General features: G+C 47.8%; 5 protein-coding genes across 5 annotated transcripts; 3 read left to right on the forward strand and 2 right to left on the reverse strand.

Annotated features, from left to right (window-relative positions):
* Positions 1–1,071: 1,071 nt before the first annotated feature.
* F5891DRAFT_1193341 (uncharacterized protein) lies at positions 1,072–5,383 on the reverse strand (the record flags this gene model as incomplete). Its single annotated transcript, XM_041367721.1, has 10 exons — positions 1,072–1,085; positions 1,139–1,227; positions 1,278–1,378; positions 1,439–1,503; positions 1,566–1,892; positions 1,946–1,988; positions 2,727–3,080; positions 3,132–3,376; positions 3,424–4,459; positions 4,787–5,383. 10 exons carry the CDS (start codon positions 5,381–5,383, stop codon positions 1,072–1,074), a joined length of 2,871 nt encoding a protein of 956 aa, XP_041221682.1.
* Positions 5,384–7,194: 1,811 nt separating this feature from the next.
* On the reverse strand, positions 7,195–7,640 carry F5891DRAFT_1193342 (uncharacterized protein; the record flags this gene model as incomplete). The annotated part of the gene is made up of 2 exons (XM_041367722.1): positions 7,195–7,461; positions 7,515–7,640. The coding sequence occupies 2 exons, from the start codon at positions 7,638–7,640 to the stop codon at positions 7,195–7,197; spliced, it is 393 nt and encodes a 130-aa protein (XP_041221683.1).
* Positions 7,641–8,331: 691 nt separating this feature from the next.
* On the forward strand, positions 8,332–9,253 carry F5891DRAFT_1193343 (uncharacterized protein; the record flags this gene model as incomplete). The annotated part of the gene is made up of 3 exons (XM_041367723.1): positions 8,332–8,730; positions 8,777–9,131; positions 9,189–9,253. The coding sequence occupies 3 exons, from the start codon at positions 8,332–8,334 to the stop codon at positions 9,251–9,253; spliced, it is 819 nt and encodes a 272-aa protein (XP_041221684.1).
* A 1,273-nt stretch (positions 9,254–10,526) lies between these two features.
* On the forward strand, positions 10,527–12,074 carry F5891DRAFT_959089 (uncharacterized protein; the record flags this gene model as incomplete). Its single annotated transcript, XM_041375620.1, has 8 exons — positions 10,527–10,681; positions 10,731–10,865; positions 10,923–11,031; positions 11,082–11,272; positions 11,318–11,456; positions 11,501–11,632; positions 11,747–11,901; positions 11,954–12,074. The coding sequence occupies 8 exons, from the start codon at positions 10,527–10,529 to the stop codon at positions 12,072–12,074; spliced, it is 1,137 nt and encodes a 378-aa protein (XP_041221685.1).
* Positions 12,075–13,648: 1,574 nt separating this feature from the next.
* On the forward strand, positions 13,649–16,622 carry F5891DRAFT_608038 (WD40 repeat-like protein). Its single transcript, XM_041372444.1, has 4 exons — positions 13,649–13,775; positions 13,827–13,961; positions 14,012–15,408; positions 15,470–16,622. Exons 1-4 carry the CDS (start codon positions 13,691–13,693, stop codon positions 16,538–16,540), a joined length of 2,688 nt encoding a protein of 895 aa, XP_041221686.1. The 5' UTR covers positions 13,649–13,690; the 3' UTR covers positions 16,541–16,622.
* Positions 16,623–18,116: the final 1,494 nt, after the last annotated feature.

Genomic DNA, 18,116 nt, shown 5'->3' on the forward strand with positions numbered 1-18,116 from the left:
CGACTGCGCTCGGGCTCTTCCCTAGGTGTGGAAGTGTAATTTGACCTAGTGGGACTAACTTCCCTAACACGAAAGCTTCTGGACATTGCAGGGTTGATGGCCCGTCTCACCGTGAACCTGGGTCGTACAGGTGAGGATGGTGCCTGGGATGGTGGTATGGAAGTTTTGTTCGATCTCGTCGGACTGGGATCACGGAGTCCCCGACTTGAGGGCTTAGCACTCTGGCGGCCAATAGGTTCGGGACGAGTTTGGTTTCAATGCTAGGTCTGCTAACCAAAACAGAAGACCGAGTAGGGCGGCTCGGACCCACTTCCGAGCCTTCCGTTTCGCTCTCTATACAGGTATTTTGACGAGGAAATGGGCTGCGACTCGTGCGTGCCGGGGGCTTGGGCGTCGGGTTGGCTCGCCCGGGACTAACGGACGGCAAACGAAGATAGCGAGCATGGCTATTTGAAGGCATTGAACAAAACTGCGCAGTCATGTGGAGGAAAGAACTCACGCTATTTCCTTCAAGTGAGTTTTCGTTTTGTAGGCTTGGTGCCACTTTTCGAATACTCGATCTGGATTATGAAGGTCATTCACTGCATATGATCGTCACATAAAAAAAATCTCACTCAGGACGGCATCGTTATGAGTCTCTCGCGCTCTTTTAGCCAGAAGTGCCTGCGGCATAGAAGCTCTCCAGATAGCCCAATACCTCATCTTGGTTCGTGAGGCTTGGAAGCGGATGGATGGGAGAGACTGAACGGGTGTTGACATATGTGTTATTGTTAGAAAGAAAGAAAACATGCCCGAGTCTTCGAATGCCAAATACCAAACATACGGAAGATAAGATTCTTTTGATTCTGAATGGCTATCTGGCGTAGCTATTGTTTTCGGAGTTACGGAGGTATGATTTGTTGAGGATGCCACAGAACTCACAAGGGGTCGAAGTTTTTCATCCATGTACCGTTCTCTCCACCTATTCCAAGCAACCTGCACATTTGCCCGGTCAAATTCGAGTTCCTTTTCACGCAAAGTAACGCGTTTGTGACGTCGAGCACGGGCCGCCATCAGCCAGCAATGAAACATTCAGCGAACGCTCTCTACAGTGCAAGAGTTAAACGACCAGCTAGATGACCTCGGAATAAGTACTGACCAGCCCGTTTGATATCAAGATGACTCTCCATGAGGCTCAGGTCTTCAACGTGGCGCAAACATATGTTCTTCCACTTCTTGAAGGCGAAGCTGAGGAAAAGGTCAGATGCGTTTTCATAGAGATGCAGAAGGTCGCGTACACTGTTAGTGTGTGAGTGTTCTTCTGGCTGACTTCCAGTTCCCGCAACTTGATTTCAATGACACGGTTGGTCCAGAGTCTTAAAGCATCCCGCTTTATTTGCTATAATACAATTAAACTGAATTTCAAAGCTTGAAAAATCGTCCGACTTGCCAGAGAAACGAGGTCATCTATTTGCTGCGCTGCCAGCCGGCGGAATCGTATTCTTTGATGTTTCTGGTGCCATGCTTTAGGTGAAATAAAGATATTAGAAACCAACTAAATCAGATCATAGATGTGTCAACTTTACCTGTCATGAAAGTGCGAAGTCGACGAATCTCGAGGTGTTCAAGTTTCTTCTGCCTTTGGCGTTCCTCAAACTTGACCTTCCAAGCTTTCAAAATCCTTCGCTGAAGAATGAGGTTCTCCACGAATCGAGCTTGTCTCAGCAGCTTCATCTTCGCCCTCAGCTGGATGCGCCACTTGAGTAGCGCATCATACTGCACACGAGCAAGGTTGCATTGAACAGCGAAGGCACGGCGGGTTTGGTAAATTGTATAGACCTGCCAATGCCAAGTTCGCAGAGCAGAAGAGACAGTATATGAATCGAAGTGCATGGAGAATGCGAGAGCATAATCTATCTCGTCGTTAAAGATCCCTGGGATAATCTGATTGCTAAATTACACTCACCTTCAAGATGCTTGCGCTCTCTCATGCGATCTTTCCAAACAGCCTACAAGAGACACAAAAGCTACCGTGCATCTGAGATGAAAAACTTTGAGTATCATGCTTAGCAGAGTGATCCAGAGATTGACGTGACCATGACCAGGCGATACAGCACCTGATGAGGAATGTGAATGCCATGAGCCTGGAAGCCTTTGCCATTGGGATACTGGTATATAATTTTATGCAGGTTACAAAAATGCTGCAGTCGGCTCAGAGTGCTTAGTCAGTGATTCGCCCAAGGGGGCATGGCCAGCAGACTCAACCGTGACTTGAACCCATCATGCATCAATATTGAATGATCGATGATCTGCATCTGCGCATGACATCTAATCCAAATCTATCCTTGGAGTCACCTGAGCGTCCTACTCTCGACAAAAGGGAGCACAGGGCCCCTACCAGTTTGAAGTACTGATATATGAATAGATCGTGTCCGGCGAGTGGGCGACTCACGAGCTAGCCTGAGATGAAGCCGGATGATCAAGCTCATCGTGTTAAGAATTTTTACACCACTGAGTCCGCCTAATTAAGATTCTAGTTGCGTTTTCCATCATGCAGTGTGATCAGGCCGACGAGTTTATGTTAACCAGCCTTAGTACCTTCAGTATGCCTTAGATCATAAGGTCAACATGTATTTGTAACTACCGAGGCGTCAAATCTGCTCCGACATTTGCTACGGAGTGCGGACTCGCAGGAGGATTTGTAGAACGTAAATGTGGGACTCTGACTCCTAACTATTACGGCGCACTGGGGCTGTTAACAGTAAACGATGCATGAAGTTTAACAGTCCGCGAAATTCTTCTAGGTCAGTTCCTTCCAATGAGTCCATCCGGTCCGTCATTCTCTGATAGATCATGCTTCCCTGAGCGTACAGATCTACAGGTTTGAACCAGCCGGTCTCCGCGCATTGCCGTATTTCCAATTCACAGGCTGCTGCGGAAAGGGCGAAGATATTTCGAAGCCCAGGTTTCCAGTCATCGAGTGTCTTGAGGGGTATATATTGACGATACCCCTGATCGATCAGTATGTACTCTGTCATGATGGTGACAGTACGGTTCCCGAATGGGACACGAAATGACTGGAGTTGCCCACCATGTTCTCGCTGAAGTAGATTAAATATGAGCAGAGTAACATTGGGATACTATATGCGTACCTGAACGATGGTATCAAGAAAATCATAATCCAACAGCAATACTGACGCTTCCGTTTTGCGTGATTGTGCAATATTGTTCGTGTTCTTAAACAAAATCTTAACGGGTAGATCATAAGCTCCAGCCACCAACCCCCGAGCACAACTCTTGCCCTGGGAGTCCTTATGAACCTGTTTGATGATCCCTTTGAGCCGGATAAGAGTGCCTTGGCCTTCCGTTCTTAACTTCCATTGCGAGAGGGCCGTGGCTATGTCCTCCATGAGTTATGTAATAAAAAATGAGGAAAATGAATACCGTTGTCGTCATTCCTATGGCTAGTAATCGCATCGTCGAGCGCCGCATCGGCTAACTCATCGATTCTGTCTTTGGTCGGATACAGGGTTTCCCGAAGTAGAGACACGTGCATGAGTCTTGAAGCCTCCGCCTTCACCTTATCGACTAATAAGGATTTGATTGGCAAAGGTGTGGTCGTTTGAATAGCCTGCCTTTGTGCTGAGGAAAGGTATGGCTGAGAGGTGGTAGAAATTACCCGTTTGACGCGTTCGAGCTTCCGGTGGGCCTGTCTGCTCCTGTCCATCCTTGCACTATAACCTTGAGATCCGGGTTGCTCTTGGTCGGTTGAGCTGGGGGCGCTCAAAGCCGACCAACTTGATTGAGCTTGACTCGTACTCGGATCAAGGGCAGTCGGGAAAAGAGTTGACACATTGGAAGCGTTTTGGGCTATGTTGGAGGAGCCGTCATGAAGAACCTCGCCCACGGATTGCTGAGATGTGCTAAGGGTGGAAGGCAGTGGCTCAGACTGTGCTAGATGGTTGTAGCTGCCACCTGCGGGATCTTGCGGCAAGTAAGAAGGCTGATGGTTAGAGTTACCAGCTGCAGGGTGCAAATCACGATAGTCATAGGCAGAAGCCACTTGACTTGTGCTCGGATTGGAAGGGTTCGGATAAAGGGAGGTTGGGGGAAACACTGGTCCCTGCGGGGCGCTCTGGGGATACTGGCTGTAAGCTTGCTGAAATACGCTAGATGTAGAAGACGCCGGTTCCAATTGGACTAGTGTGTTGTAGCTACCACCCACAAGATTCTGCGAGTAAGGAGGGTGAGAGTTAGAGTAGGCATTGAGTGATGGCCCGGTATCAAAAGCTTCAGGGTGATGCTGGCTACTGCCTGCAGGAGGTAAATGATGATAGCCGTAGGGAGAAGTCGCTTGACTCGTGCTCGGTTCATAAGAGATCGGATGAGAGGAGGTTTGGGGAAAAGCTGGTCTCTGCGGGGCGCACTGGGTTGCGTTCAAGTTGGACAAGCCGTCCTGCAGATACTGGCTGCAAGCTTGCTGAAAGGTGTTAGCTGTAGAGGACAGCGGTGAAGGTACAACAATTCAGATGGTGAGTCTGAACAATGTGTTGGGTCTTGCAGAACCTAGCTGCTATTCGACCCTAAAGGGTTTCTGGACCAGGCTCAAGGCTCAGAGGAGAGGAAATATCATAAAAACTTGCTGATCTCTCAGACTCATACTGGTAACTGGTGAAAAGATTGCTTGATTATGTAAGCTACAAAAGTGCCAACATAAGGTAAGGTAAAAACAGTCTCTACAAGCCCAACCAGAAATGAATCCCTACAGCGGCTCCGACTGGACTAGACTGTTGTAGCCGCCACCTACGGGGTTCTGCGAGTAAGGGGGCTGATGGTCAGCGCAGGCAGATGTATCATCCGCTGGCCGGAGATCAGAAACTTCAGGCTGATGCTGGCCACCAGTTGCAGAAGGATTGTGATAGCCGTAGTGGGAAAAAGCCACTTGACTCGTGCTCGAGTCGCAAGAAGTCGGATAAAGGAGTGTGCCAGTAGGAGCTGGTCCATGGTGAACGTTATCGACAACGTTGGAAGAAACATGATACTCGGACTGCTTGGCCGCGAGAGGCTGCTGATTGAACGTGCTACCTGTAGAAAGCTGTAACTGAGATTGTAGGCTCACGTAGCTGCCCGCGGGATCTTGCAAGTGAGAACCATCGGGCGCTATGATACCGGGCTGGACCTGGCTCCCACGTGTGGGCTCCTGCAAGTAGGTATAATCATGATAGTTATGGGCACTTGGCGCGTGGGGCATTCCGGAATCATTGCCCAAGGGCTGACCGAAGCTGTGGCTCGTTGATTCCATAGTCTGCAGGGCCGGCTGATGCGGCGGTAGGTAGCTTGATGGGTCACCTTCTCCGTGACTTTGTGAATCCCATTGGCCTGAGTAGCTTGGCCAATGAGGCATTTGGTTACAAGTATCGACTGTGCGGCACCATCAGTCCGTGATCAGATGCATAGCACGGTTTGAAGCTGTTGTGCTTACCTTTCGGACTGAAACAGGCTCAAATAAAAGTTAGAGGCAGCGGCGGGCTTGGGCAGATGAAAGTCAATCGCGGAATGCTCTCTTCTGAACGAGGGAAGCGATAACAAAATTACTGTAGCAAACTCGCGGGCGTTGACTCTGATATCCGAGTCATGCCACTGGCATCTAATAAGATCCATTATGATCTTATCGTGGATAGATGGTTTACTAGATCCTTAGTCGTTCAAAGTTGTGCTTACCTCGAGGCCGCCCCCTCAATATTTTGATTGGTCGAAAGAATACAACGGGATGTTTGACAGAGTTGGGATTAATTCCCGTTACTAGTAATTAGTAAGTAAGGTCAGGGTTTATTGAATTGAGCCCTTAGCGAGGCCTTAGTACTTACCACCGGCTCAGATCCTGGTTCAGATCGAAATGTAAGGCTCGGAGTGGTTCATCAATCGACTCGAAGCATACCGTAGCACGTTTCTAGAAATACACATTGTGACTAGTTAAACACAATTGCGGTAGTCAGCGATCACGATTTGCAAAAGGGGTATTCTTACTAGAACAAACGTTTTGTGACGAGAGTCATCATGATGGTCGACCTGTTACTGTTCCGAAATACTCTGACCCTCAAACTTTGAAGATACGTACCTTACCTCGCTTACAGTACCAGCACCGAGAGAATATGATTTTCGGGTCATCGTTATGTGATGTGTCGCAGGGGGCGATAGACCAGGTAGGAAACGTTGTCCGAGTCATCCGAGTCCGAGTCTTTACCGTTGTCCAGGTCGTTGTCATTCCGGACGTTGGCATTGTCGAGTGCTAAAAGTCGTTCCATATAGTACATACTGGTAGTAGTTCCTGACGGCTTTTCGTACCAGTGTCGGGCAGAACGAAAGGGATTCAAATTGTTGATGGACCGCGGCCAGCGCTCCTAGCTTCGGTACAACAGCGAAAGTTGCCATATACAGTCGACGAGTATCATATTATGTTAACGTACTGCATTTATGAACGCCTGGCAAAATCCTGAGTTATCCCTAATCAAGCCACCACTTGCGAGTAACGTACAAAGTATGTCCGACGAATAAACTCAAAGTTTGAACATTGAACGTTTGATGAACCGATAGTACCAAATGCAGCCTGTAGGAGTGTATTCACATAGTAAGCACTGGTAAGCGAGCGAAGGACGAAAAAAGAACAATCAGTTACCCGCAGACTCATTTGTGTCATGAATGCGATGTTGCCGTTACTGGCGTTTCATTGGTCTTGAGAGTTTCAGCTCTGTAAATAAGAGGCTAGAGCTGTTTCACAGGAGCGCTTCGTGGAGGAGTAGATTCAACGACAGTGATAGTGTGGATCGGTTGTCAATGAATCAGATACTGTCGGAAGAGCGGTTTGAGCAAGGGCCGCATGATGCTACTGTGACGAGAAGTTAGAAGTCAGAAGTATCCCTGTTCAAAGCGACGGAAGCGCGACTCACCTGAGGATACCAACATTCAATGTTGCCCAAGGCACCCCAAGACAATACTGTTTTGAACGAGTACAGAACCCGATGCTGAACGTACGTGTATCTCTACCCAGTCTTCGAGCTCGACTTCTATTCTAGAATGACGATACAAGGGCCTCGAGTCGTCGGAACGCTGAAACTTCGAAGAGCAGACCATTCACGATTCGCCATCAGACCATCAAGTCAAAATCATGATATCCGATGAGGAGTCACAGTAAGACGTTGTTACTAGCTCTTCAAGTTAAAGGCCTTCATCCCGCTTCCCATATATCTCCTCATCATACTTGAGGATATCGAAGACCAATTGCCACTCAGTGCCCGTTTTCTCACGACGGATACGTTTGATGGGGGCACCGGGCAGAGACAGCTGCTTGGGCACACGACACGGAGCGATATTCTCCTTGTTGGGATCGTTGTTGGAGTCGATATTGACATCATCAAGCTTCCGCTTGTGAGTGTTGCAAGTAGCTTGTGCTCGGATAACCTCGTCTACTCGATCAACTTCTTTCTAAGAATTATGTAAGTGTTGCGAACAGTAATACAGACACTGAAAACACTCACCTTCCTTTCACTGTCCTTCTCAGGCTGTTCATCATTCTGCATTAAGCTGGCGGCCGACCTCTGATTTTCGGATATCCTGTCTAAAAGCGCTGCAAGTACGTCTTGATGTTTGAGAAGCTGTGCCATGTTGGTGCGAACGTCCATATACGCAGTGTTTCGGAAGTAACCTCGTTTATAGCTTCATGGCCGCATTTCCATGCCTGCAAGCTAACGGGACACACCCTGCAAGAATTCTAGCCCTTTGTCAGCCATAGGAGTAACGAGAATGATCGGGTCGCTGAAGAAAGCGTGGCACGACAACTTCCTTTCGAATTACGTCATGTGTTTGAAGACCTGACGTCCCAATTAGGCTGCCAGGTCAGGGTAGAGCAGTCGTGGGACTCGGAGCTTTCTTGCAGGCCGGCCACATGAATTGCCTCAACTTGCTAGTGAATCTGCCACAGGTTGTCCTTTGCTTTCGACATGATGACTTGGATGATGGCCCAAGTTGTTCAGTCTGGAGCTGCAGACTCGGAACTCCCGTAAAAGTAAGTCGAAAGTACCAGCTTCCCGACTCAGAACCTCAAACTATATCTTATTATATATCTGAATTACATGGGGCCGGTCGAGTCATTCGAACTCAGTGATTTGTGATGTGTTCGCAGCCACATCAAATTTCTCCCTTTTTGGGTGTCAATGTTCAAACATCCAAACGTTCACTGAGTATAAGTAAGTACTATATATGAGAATGTCGATATAAGAAGTTATAGCTGTTTTGAAACTCAGTCACCTCCCTACTGCTGTCACTTGCTGAAATTACTACGGCTAGAATTTGTGCATGGCCTGTATTACTTGTCCTATTAGGGAGTCTAGTCCTGTTTATCAAAGCAGGAAAGGACGCAGTCCACGTACTATCGGTCCTGTTCTGAAGCAGGATTCGGATAGTTTTCCGACTCCGAGTCTCTCTAGGACTCCGAGCCGTCATGTCTCGCGAACTATACCCATCAAACCTCCAACTTCACCGCCTTCATCTGACACGCCCTACGATTCATCCGATGATGATATCATCGGACCTATTACACCTCCCGCGATACTTCACCACCTGTCTAATTATGCGAAGAGCGCAAAGAAAAGACCCAAGCCCTACCAAAGAAGTGTTCCCAACGTAATAGAGCGCCTCTGTGGTGAGGAGTGTTCGGGGTGCACTCGCCCCAAGGATTTGCCGAGTGATCAAAGGGTATGTCTATCTATATATGTTGTATTGCTTATAAATGTTGGTCCAGGAAAGCACTCGATTGCAACGTAGATTGAAGAACCTGACCCCCGTGGCCCTCGCCCATGCCGTGATCGCGATCCAAGCTGACATTGAATGGAGGCGCGTGCATGCTATAGCAGCTGCTTTGCACGTCGACGCGGTCCAGAAACATTCCATGTTTCTTGATGTAACTGCTAAGAGTGAAGCTGAAACATACGTCAATGCTGTTTCGGAACCATTTGAAGCCGCTTGCGAGTCGCTTGCTAGTCATACAACTGACGAGCTCAACGATCACAGAAATTGTACTATTGCCGCGTACGAGCTTGATGAGATGTCGTTCACTGCTGCCGACACAGAGTTTGATCATTTTGAAAATATCGCGTGTACGTACGTTTGTCTGCTTAAAAACAATACCACTGCTAATTGATCATTGCAAGTAGTGACTGTCCTGGACTCGGATGGTAGCACCACCAGTTCGGACGAAGAACTTTTTGACGATAACTGAGGTAATTAATTTTCTGCTATATTGCAACCATCGTACTAATCTCGCGTAGCAGGCGCTGAGAGACTCTGGGAACATTTCTCCCTCAATCAATTCACCAGTGCTATCAGATCGTGGCGCGGGACACTGCGCTCTCATTTGTAGTATTAATTGTGTACCCTATCTATTGACTCCTTGCAATCTACGTCGTATGACAAGCATGTAGAGGCTGAAAATACTCTTTAGACTCGCATCCACCCCCACATGATCATCGGTGTCAATATTTCCCTCAGTCATCTCTTCAAACCTACCATCTCCGGCGTGGAGCAAGTTATTGCATTTCGACTTGACCGGTCCTTGGATAAGAATGGAGAGGAGCATGAGACTGACCCTCGGACGATCTGCTTGACTTTGGCGACGGTAAGCGTGAAGTTTGTTTTGAGCGTGTGACTGACTTTCTCGCCGGACTGTTACAAATAGATACTCCCAACCGCTAGACGACGATTTTCTCATGCGGGGGGATGATATGGTGCCCTATAATCTTGTGAGCAGTGTGCCTTTTTCTCGCTTTTCTTTTGTCGTCGACATAGTCTTGATAAATTTCTCAGTGTCCCACAGGATCCATCATGATTCTGTTTGCCAACACTAGACCCATGTCATACAGGGTACGGCCTCCGATACTTGGGCAGAACCTTCCGCCATGCCTAGTACTAGCTGCAGCGGTCCTTTCTTTTTTTTTGAAGGACTTCCCCCTTCTCAAATCTCAACACACGCCACACCAGTTTCCCGAGTTGTCATCAGTGAACTGGTGGACGTGCCGTTCATTCTCACTAGTAGGCTTTCAATTTCTATCATACCCCTCGGCGTGTCTGATCAACAGCTACAATTCTGTCTGCTTGTGTTCCGCATTTAGAAGCCATGCTCGGGCCAGCCTAGCATCGGAAGCGAACACTAGAAAAATTGCACGTTCCTTGCACCATACCAAACTGGCGGTCGCGAAAAGTAGCAATTTGATTTCAGCATGTTGTCCCTGCCTCCCGTGATACGCTTATGCCATTTTCAGCGTCCAGTTTTAACGTCAACGCGCTTTATTCACCCTGACATGTCCATTTCCAGCTTATAAAATTTGCTACTGACTTAAGGATTATGAGCCAGGCGTTTTAGGCAGCTGCCTTTTCTGATCATTACTGGACGACAATCATATAAAGCATGAGCAGGATCAACCTGGCGAGTCCTGTCCCTCATCTCTTACCCACTTAGATAGACTCAATTCTTCACTTCTCTTCGGTGGAAGTTCATGTCTCAGGCTGCGGTAGAGGACGCATCCCCGGGCCAACCTCCGGAATCGTCACTGGCAGTGGCGACGTCCGAGGCTGCTCGTCAGAGGCGGAAAATTGCTGCCTTAGAGGAAAAGCTACAGGTGCTGGAGTCGGGGCATGCAGTCAAACAAAGGTATGAATGCTATTGACACCTATTTCAGTTCGTTCACTATGAATTTTAGGGAGATCAACTACTACATGTCGAAAGGAAGGGCTATCAGACGCATCGTCACGTTATTTGACAACATTGAAGACTTAATAGGCGAAAACGATAGGAGGTGCGATTTGGACAGCGAGGACGAAAATGTAACTCTCGAGTGAGTATTTCTTTTGCTTGTGCCTCGCGATCGCTGATTACTGGTTCGTCATCATAGTCAGGAACGTTTGCAAACCGGTTTCATCTCCCTCACCCACACTCTCCCGTGGCTTCACTCCAGGGCTTCAGACTTGGAGTACGATGAGTACTCGCACATGCTTAAAAAGGTATTCTTTACCCGCACAAACCATTTACCTTCTGCTGAGTCGTTGTTTAGCTTAGGCAGTGGGCCGATAGTGGTCGAGGGGATGACACCTCAAAGCTCAAGAGCCTGGTCGCCGATTGGGTCAATCGCGAATTTAAGCCCAACCCCCCGGTCAATCCCAACGACAAATACTGCCGTGGATTCATCAACGACTCGTGTGGCAGACTTCTTTGCCCGACTGAGCTGGATTGGAACAACCCAATGTGAGTATCCCACTTAAATTTTACGCAACACTAACTATCTGCCAGCGTCAGAACAGGAATTAGGGATCGCGCAGACGGTTATGTTGTGACAGAAATGTCCTGGCCAGCATTCCTGTATGAACAATACACGGCAGATCAAAATGATCTGGAGAAGGGCCTATTCAAAAGCACTCTTTTGCTTCAGGTCAGTCATCCCGGAGTAGCTCAACAAAGTTCTCATTTTTGCAGGCCTTCAAAGCCATATTCACATCACCCTCTTCCACACGGGAGGTCGCCGGTGATGGTGACACTGACAATGTGATCCAGGCCAACCGACGCACTAATAAGGATTCACATTTTGGAAAGAAAGTCAAGACACACGTGGCGCAAATCATCAAGATGCATACAGTCACACCCCGTTCGATCGCTTATGTATCATGTCAGGTAAGTAGTAATAACTTCTAATTTATTTGCAGAGTGATAATATGACACAAGTTGCGATTCGCTCTGTCCTCTGTGAACTCATGGCGCTCGATTGACGGCGACTTCGACTACATACCATTTTGGCAGAACATCGTAGACTTCTTCGAAAGGCCCCCTGGTCGAACAGCGCAGCAAAATGTCAAGCGACTCCTGGCATGGTGGACGAGGTGCATTTCTTACACCCTCGACAGTTGTCCTTCATTAATCTCTGTTTCTCAGGAAAGTCTTCGGAACAAGTCGCCGTGCAGAGCTCAGCGATGGCACGAAGGCCAGAATGTCAGTAAACGCTCTCGCAAGACAAAGGGCACAACTAGATGATGCCCTTTTCGATTCAGAATAATTCATTTCTCATGTTTGTTATATAGCATTCATATGATGTAGTATTAGTAGTTTACAGTGGTACTCTGCAATTTTAATGCCATCATTGAATCATACCTCCTCATTGTGAAACTCTGGGATATGTGATACTATTTGCACATCATGCTCGTGTTGTAAATCATGCAAGCGCAGCAACAGGTTTGGATCTTCGTTCTTGAATTGTCAGAAGTCGAACCTGGGAAATGCAGCATGACATTGGTAATATATGTATTTGCTACTTACTATCCCGCTCGAGAAACGAAATGGGTGCATGTGAGGTAACAGAAATTTCTACTTATTGCTCCCACCACAGACGGAAAGTGTGAAGGCGCGCAGTGATACACTGTAGCGAAAAAAATACTGATATCTATATTTTCTTCAACCGTTCTGTTCGAATGGAAGAAGGTTCTTATGTACGAAGTGACTGAATTTTTTGCCCATTACTCCGCTTGCAGCGCAGAAAGTGTATATGTGCGAAGTAACAGTAATTATTGAACATGCCAATATGTAAGCCAAGCTCACGATATAAGGACTAGTCAGGATATATTTTCGAACACCGAGCTAAGATACCATACTATAAATATGCAACATCGGTGCCAAGCTGCCAACCCTTGGGAAGCAGCACAAGTGGAGTACAGCTTCCAGAGACTCGAAGAAGGTCCCGTGGAAAGTTAAAGCAGGATATAAGTTGATTGTCGCTCGCTCACTGAACACATTTGGCTGGTGGGCCCGGGTAGCGCTTATTCCCACGAATTCCCAATCAATGTAAAGCAGGCAATCGTTAGATAATCTAAGAAAAATGCGTTAAAATTTCATTCAAGACAACGGTTGATTGTCACTGACTCGATGAGTACATTTTCTGACGTGGTGGTTGTAATACATCTAGTTTGTCTATCAGAATTCGTTCCAGGTTCCCTTGAAAATCAGTAATTCACAATGAATGGCTCACATCCGCAAACGATATCTAGCCGACAAACATTAGGTATCTGAAGAAAGTCGAGACAATATTCACAGTAGGGCATACATTTATTCTTGTTCGATACTCACAGAATGTTGCATGGCTACGGACGAGTAAAGCTTTTGTGTACTGATTCGCAATTGATTGCATAGCGGACAAACATTGACTATTTGAAGAAGGCGGCATCAAAATTCACAGGAGAACATGAATTCGTTCTCGCGCACTTGGTAAACGTTTTGTTGTCAAAATTCCGAGCAAAATAAGGAATTTATCGTTGCTCACTTGGTACACATATTATCGTCATCGGGAAGGTTATGATTCTCATGCCTGGCTTTGACATCGTGAGACTCACTTCTGATGCACCAATTGCGTTTCATCTAGCTTGATCATCACCTCTTGCTCCACTTTCCCTTCAAGTTGAAGTTCGAACGATGTATGAGTGTTCTCCCGAGCATCAACTGGTGTAGGAATTTTAGGGACTGTTCTTTCCTGTACAAGGTCAAACATCACAATGTGACGATCGATAACAGAATTATGATGATGTTTGTGATTATGTACTATATATTATTATATATGTTCTTCTCATCTTTCCGCCAGTTCACTGATGAACGCAAGACGACACGCTTCTCAAGATTTCGTCAATGAAGGACATCTTAGGACAGATTTCTCGGCAGACCCTAGAATGCGCCAATTTCATCAGGGATTATTCAGACAAGAAAAGCTTCTGTGAGTCTCCCACAAGTCGTTACACTTTGCAGATTTTCAATCGTATCATAGGGAAGAGACTCGGAAAGAATGTCATCTCGGAAACAAACGATACGATAAAACGGTATAACGATGTGTTGGATGCGCTCATGCAAAATTTTCGTGACCAAGTTACTCACGACGTAGCGATCTACATTCACCATACAAGTGAGGATTCGGACGTGCTTCTGATTCGACGTCCATTCATACTTCTACAGGCGAAATACTGGAATTTAATGGTATGGCTTATGCGGACTCCGCAGGACTAGATACTACGAAGCAATGCCAACCAGGGACACGCAAGGGCATTCTCTCCGACATCATGAAATGGATCAACGACAGCGGAGAAGATGTTCCACGGGTGTTATGGCTATCTGGACCTGCCGGAACGGGTAAATCATCCATTGCTCACACGATCGCCAACTCGTTCATCGGAGTGGGCGGACTTGGATCTTGTTACTGCTTTGATCAAAACGAAAAAGATCGCCATAAAAAGGTCTTCACCACTATCGCACGAGACCTGGCTGACCGTCATCCGGAGATGAGACGAGCGTTAGCGGATGCAGTCAAGAACCAGACTGCGCTCAAGACTACATCAGATGTCATACAGCAGTGGCAGAAGCTTCTTATAGAACCGTTAGGGAAGCTTTCTGAGTCACCCGTGGGGCCTGTCGTGATCGTGATCGACGCACTGGACGAAAGTGGCGAGGTGGAGACACGTAGCAACCTTCTTCGCATTCTTTCCGGTAAACTTCGAGACCAAACCATCACGCATATCACGAAACTCCCAAAGAACTTCCGGATCATAGTCACCTCGCGCCCGCTTCGCGACATTCAGAATTCGTTTGCGGGTGTTCAACACATTCGAAGAAAATCTATGGACGACATTCCATTAGAAGTGGCTGAACGCGATATCTGCACCTACATATCGCAGGAATTAGAAGGGCTTCCGGATTTTGGGAGCGAAAAGTTTACAGCCCTGGCCAAGAAAGCTAATGGTCTTTTCCAGTGGGCACGTCTTGCTTGCAAATCCATCAAAGAACCTCCTCTCAGCTCATCTTCCATTAAGTTCTTCAATGATATCGTGTCTCGCGATGGTGTCAAACGGGAACACCTGTTGTATGATATGTATGACTTAATCCTGAAGCAGATCATACCAAAGGATGAACACGCAGACCCCGAGCTTCGGCAAACACAGCTAGCGATGTTTCATTCTGTGATCGGACAAATTCTTGGCACAGCCGAGCCCCTCCCATTGAATTCCCTGGATGCCATGCGAAGCCATTTTACAGATGAAAGCAAGTATTACGAAGTGAAGGACATCATAGAACACATGGGATCTCTCCTCAGCGGTACCACCGACCCATCCATGCCAATCCGACCCCTTCACGCATCCTTCCGCGATTTCCTGACAGACCAATCACACAGTAAAGAGTTCTTCGTCGACATGCCGAAGGTTCAACGCAACCTTGCTTTCGCATCACTTGGAGTGATGAAAGATGGACTCTCCTTCAATATCTGCGGTTTAAAATCATCTTATCTTCCCAACTCTGAAGATCCCGATCTGCGAAAACGAGTCAAAACCGCCCTTCCGCTCATTGCCAGGTGGTTGAAGGTGAGCACACGGCTATCGAGCGTCAGATAACATGCTCACTAACGCGCAATCGCAATCACAGGGTCACACCGGATACGAAGATGCGTCGTCCGCTGCACTGGACGTGCAGAGATTCATTCAAGTGTTCGGCGGCATCATCTTGCACAGCACATCTCATCTCTATGTATCAGCACTTCCATTCTCTCCCCTTAACTCTGCACTATCCAAAATATTTTCTGCACGGTTTCAGAACTCTCTTCGTGTAGCATCCGGACGTGATATCAACTGGACGGCCGTTCAGACTGTGATCAGCGGATACACTGGTGGTGTTAACTCGGTCTCGTTCTCTCCGTGGGATGCATCTACAGGGAAGCCAGTTGGTGAGCCCGCCAATTCCAATTCCATCACTTCAGTCTCGCTATCGCCGGATGGGACCCGCTTCGCCACTGGTTCGAAGGATGGCACTGTCCAGCTGTTGGATGCAGTGACAGGTCGTCCAGTCGGTGAGCCCTTGGAAGGGCACACTGATTGTGTCCGTTCAGTCTCGTTTTCTCCGGATGGGACACGCATCGTTTCTTGTTCGGACGATGAAACTGTCCGGCTGTGGGATGCAGGAACGGGGAAGCCTGTCGGTGAGCCCTTACTGGGGCACACTAGTTGTGTTATCTCAGTCTCATTCTCTCCGGATGGGACTCGCATCGTTTCTGGTTCGATCGATAAGACAGTCCGGTTGTGGGATGCAGGAACGGGGAAACCAGTTGGTGAGCCCTTGGAGGGGCACACTGAGTTGGTTTGGTCAGTCTTATTCTCGCCGGGCGGAACTCGCATCGTGACTGGTTCTAAGGATAAAACTGTCCGGCCGTGGGATGCAGGGACGGGACAGTTAGTGGGTGAACCTTTCTGTGGGCACACTGGTGAGGTTAAGTCGGTCTCGTTCTCTCCGGATGGGACTCGCATCGTTTCTGGTTCCGATGATAAGACAGTCAGACTGTGGGATGCAGTAACGGGGAAGCCTGTTGGTGAGCCCTTGAAAGGGCACACTTCTTGGGTCAATTCAGTCTCGTTCTCTCCCGATGGGACACAACATTGTGTCTGGCTCGATCGATGGCACTATCTGGCTGTGGGATCTCGCAACAGGGCAGCCAGTCAGTGAGCCTTTGTGGGGGCACACTTCGTGGGTCAGGTCAGTCTCATTCTCGCAGGATGGGACTCGCATCATTTCTTCTTCACGGGATGGAACTGTCCGAGTCTGGCATGCGGTGATTGGGAAGTCATTACAGGACCGTACCGAAGAAGACTGTTCATCATCATCCTCGCATGACAGTTGCATCCCACATCCAACACCGGCCGTCCCCACACCCAACACTGCGAATGATGCTTTCATTTCCTTCTCATCACACTCGACACATGCACTGCGCGACCCTGCTGAGCTACTCGCAGGTGCCCCCCCCTAATGACCGCAGGTCGATGTTCAATTTTCTGGAGGAGGATGGATGGATGGTGGGACCTAACCGTCGTCGCTTATTCTGGGTACCGCCTGCCTCTCGAAAACCATTTTATAATCCTCGGACTGCATTAGTGGCTCCCAGAGGTGGTGCTGAGCTTGACTTGAGTCGCATGGCACATGGGACACGCTGGCAGCACTGCTACATGGAGTGAGCCTCCAGTTTTTTCTGTCCCTCGCAGTTAATCAATTCGATCGTTGTAGCTCTTGATTGCGATGATCTCGTTCCTGTAAATTGTTTTGCAGAGATATTTGTCGAGTACGATATGGAGAGTGTACAGTCAATTCATTGTCTATTATATACGTAGCATTGTATTTGGCTTTGGGGTAGTTTGAGCGAGCGACGTACGTGTTAGAAAGGTTGCGACTGAATGACAGCTATTCGAGAGCATGGCCAGAATGATCACTGTGAGCGTGATCAGAAATGCGGTCAAGCAAAACTAACGGGGAGAAGTGCGTGTTCAAGGCATCTCCCAGAGTAGATTGAAGAAACTGAAGATTGCACAGCAGCATGCAGTGGTTGCAACGTTGAAGTTCTGGATAGTCGTTTGGCTTCGGGTGCACACCGCACGCACAGTTTAAACCTATAAATGTTGAGAAGACTGGGTCAATAGATAGGAACGTGTTTCATTGCGTACGGTACAACATGTGTATGGAAACAACGAGCTAGTACCATGAGAATGATGGGTGCAAGGATGTCAAGACTTGAGGCGTGGAATAAGATGCGAAACTTCAAGAACACAAGCCAGAAATGAGATGGACGAGTGTCTAATAGGAAGCTAAAAGCAATACGAAAGACGACATTTCATTAAGGAAAATAATATTGGGTGCGGCTTACCGTGACACTTGGTTTTGCCGTTTTGCCCAGGTCAAATGGCGGAGTATGGCCGTCATCCTCCTTCATATCGACTGTTCCATTCTTCTGTCCTCGCCGCTCACCTCTACGCCTAGTGCCTGCTTACGCATTTGGCACAGGCCTTCCTGACGTCGTCTTGTGAGGGATGTGTTGCACTGCCTTGCGCCGCAGTTATTTTTATGTTTGATGGCGTGTGCTGAGGGTTAGCATGGTCAGTTACGGCTTCAAGTAGTCGGCTTAAAGCTCTACGCGATCATTTGATCCAGAAATCAGGTCGAGGCTGGCGCGTCCTGGCTCAGTTTAGAGTGACAAAATGCGTAGGATGAGAAATGGAATTTGAGGGTTCCGCGGTGGCAGTCATGTCAGATC

The sequence above is a fragment of the Suillus fuscotomentosus genome (assembly GCF_016647785.1).
Source record: "Suillus fuscotomentosus strain FC203 chromosome Unknown F5891scaffold_58, whole genome shotgun sequence".
Classification (NCBI taxonomy): Eukaryota; Fungi; Basidiomycota; class Agaricomycetes; order Boletales; family Suillaceae; genus Suillus; species Suillus fuscotomentosus.